This window comes from Rhinopithecus bieti, unplaced genomic scaffold, assembly GCF_001698545.2.
Source record: "Rhinopithecus bieti isolate Rb0 unplaced genomic scaffold, ASM169854v2 scaffold_19861, whole genome shotgun sequence".
Taxonomy (NCBI): Eukaryota; Metazoa; Chordata; class Mammalia; order Primates; family Cercopithecidae; genus Rhinopithecus; species Rhinopithecus bieti.
The window spans coordinates 1,620,884-1,622,753 of record NW_016809659.1 but is presented as its reverse complement, the minus strand read 5'-3'; the positions used below and the strand labels follow the sequence as shown (position 1 = coordinate 1,622,753).

At 49.7% G+C, this 1,870-nt stretch overlaps 1 protein-coding gene across 1 annotated transcript in view; it reads left to right on the top strand.

Annotated features, from left to right (window-relative positions):
* TWIST1 (twist family bHLH transcription factor 1) overlaps positions 1 to 1,655 on the top strand; it is a 3,358-nt gene extending 1,703 nt beyond the window's left edge. Inside the window, exons 2-3 of the mRNA XM_017890087.1 lie at positions 1 to 461; positions 996 to 1,655. The exon at positions 1 to 461 is cut by the window's left edge and continues 11 nt beyond it. Of these exons, the coding sequence (XP_017745576.1) occupies positions 1 to 419 (419 nt within the window). The 3' untranslated portion in view covers positions 420 to 461; positions 996 to 1,655. The remainder of the gene's footprint in view (positions 462 to 995) is intronic.
* The last annotated feature ends 215 nt before the right edge of the window (positions 1,656 to 1,870 follow it).

Below are 1,870 nucleotides of genomic sequence, written 5' to 3'. Positions count from 1 at the left end.
CCGACGAGCCGGGCAGCCCAGCCCAGGGCAAACGCGGCAAGAAGTCTGCGGGCTGCGGCGGCGGCGGCAGCGCGGGCGGCGGCGGCAGCAGCAGCGGCGGCGGGAGCCCGCAGTCGTACGAGGAGCTGCAGACGCAGCGGGTCATGGCCAACGTGCGGGAGCGCCAGCGCACCCAGTCGCTGAACGAGGCGTTCGCCGCGCTGCGGAAGATCATCCCAACGCTGCCCTCGGACAAGCTGAGCAAGATTCAGACCCTCAAGCTGGCGGCCAGGTACATCGACTTCCTCTACCAGGTCCTCCAGAGCGACGAGCTGGACTCCAAGATGGCAAGCTGCAGCTATGTGGCTCACGAGCGGCTCAGCTACGCCTTCTCGGTCTGGAGGATGGAGGGGGCCTGGTCCATGTCCGCGTCCCACTAGCAGGCGGAGCCCCCCACCCCCTCAGCAGGGCCAGAGACCTAGGTAAGGACCGCGCCGCTGCACCCCTTCGCCTCTCAGGTGGCAGACGACTGGCCGGCCAGGCCGCGGTTCCCAGTCCACCTCGATTTCCTCCCTTCTCCCACTCTCTTCTCAGCCTTCCCACCTCACTTGGCACCGTTGCCTTGCGTCCCCAGCGTCCCGGGTAGGCCGGTCGGACCCCATTAGGGAGAGCAGTCTCCAGGGGGATGCGCCCTGGTGAGGGGTGTGTGTGTGCGCGTGAGTGTGCGTGACAGGAGGGGAGACAGACACCCAGGGGTCACGGGTAAGGACCGTTTTGCCAGCGCCACCCTTTCTTTCAGCTTTCAATTTTTGTTCTCCTTAAAACATATGTTTTAAAACAAATTCCACCTCCTCCTTCTTTCCACCCACCCACTTCCTCTTGCCCTTGGGCTGAAATCCTTCCAGGTTGTTCAGCTTAATTTCTCGGTGGTGGTGATAAGAACAGTGCTCACTAGTCTTAGAAAACAGCCACAGAGACCTAAACAATAACTGACTCCCCCCTCTGGGTTTTTGCAGATGTCATTGTTTCCAGAGAAGGAGAAAATGGACAGTCTAGAGACTCTGGAGCTGGATAACTAAAAATAAAAATATATGCCACAGATTTTCTTGGAAATTAGAAGAGCAAAATCCAAATTCAAAGAAACAGGGCGTGGGGCGCACTTTTAAAAGAGAAAGCGAGACAGGCCCGTGGACAGTGATTCCCAGACGGGCAGCGGCACCATCCTCACACCTCTGCATTCTGATAGAAGTCTGAACAGTTGTTTGTGTGTGTGTTTTTTTTTTTTTTTGACGAAGAATGTTTTTATTTTCATTTTTTTCATGCATGCATTCTCAAGAGGTCGTGCCAATCAGCCACTGAAAGGAAAGGCATCATTACGGACTTCTCTATTTTAAAATGGTAACTATCAGAGGAACTATAAGACACCTTTTAGAATATACTGGGGATCAAACTGCCTGCCAAACCCATTAAGTCAGTTAATTCTTTTCTTTATCCTTCCTCTTGAGGGGGAAAAAAAACTTAAAATACAAAAAAACAACATTCTATTTATTTATTGAGGACCCATGGTAAAATGCAAATAGATCCGGTGTCTAAATGCATTCATATTTTATGATTGTTTTGTAAATATCTTTGTATATTTTCTGCAATAAATAAATATGATAAAAAAATTTAAAGAACCTTAGAGTTTGGTCTATATTTTAAAGCTAAAGATTAAGTTGGTGGTAAATACCTGCTTGTTTAATTCTAGAGGCACCCAGGAGGGAGGGGCACTAATATAAACAAAACAGTGAAAAACTCAAATAAAGCAGCTACTGACAGGCACAAGCATGTTATTTAAAAAGACAGCTTTATTATTATTCCATCTTGGTATTCAGTGGGCTTAGTAGCATCT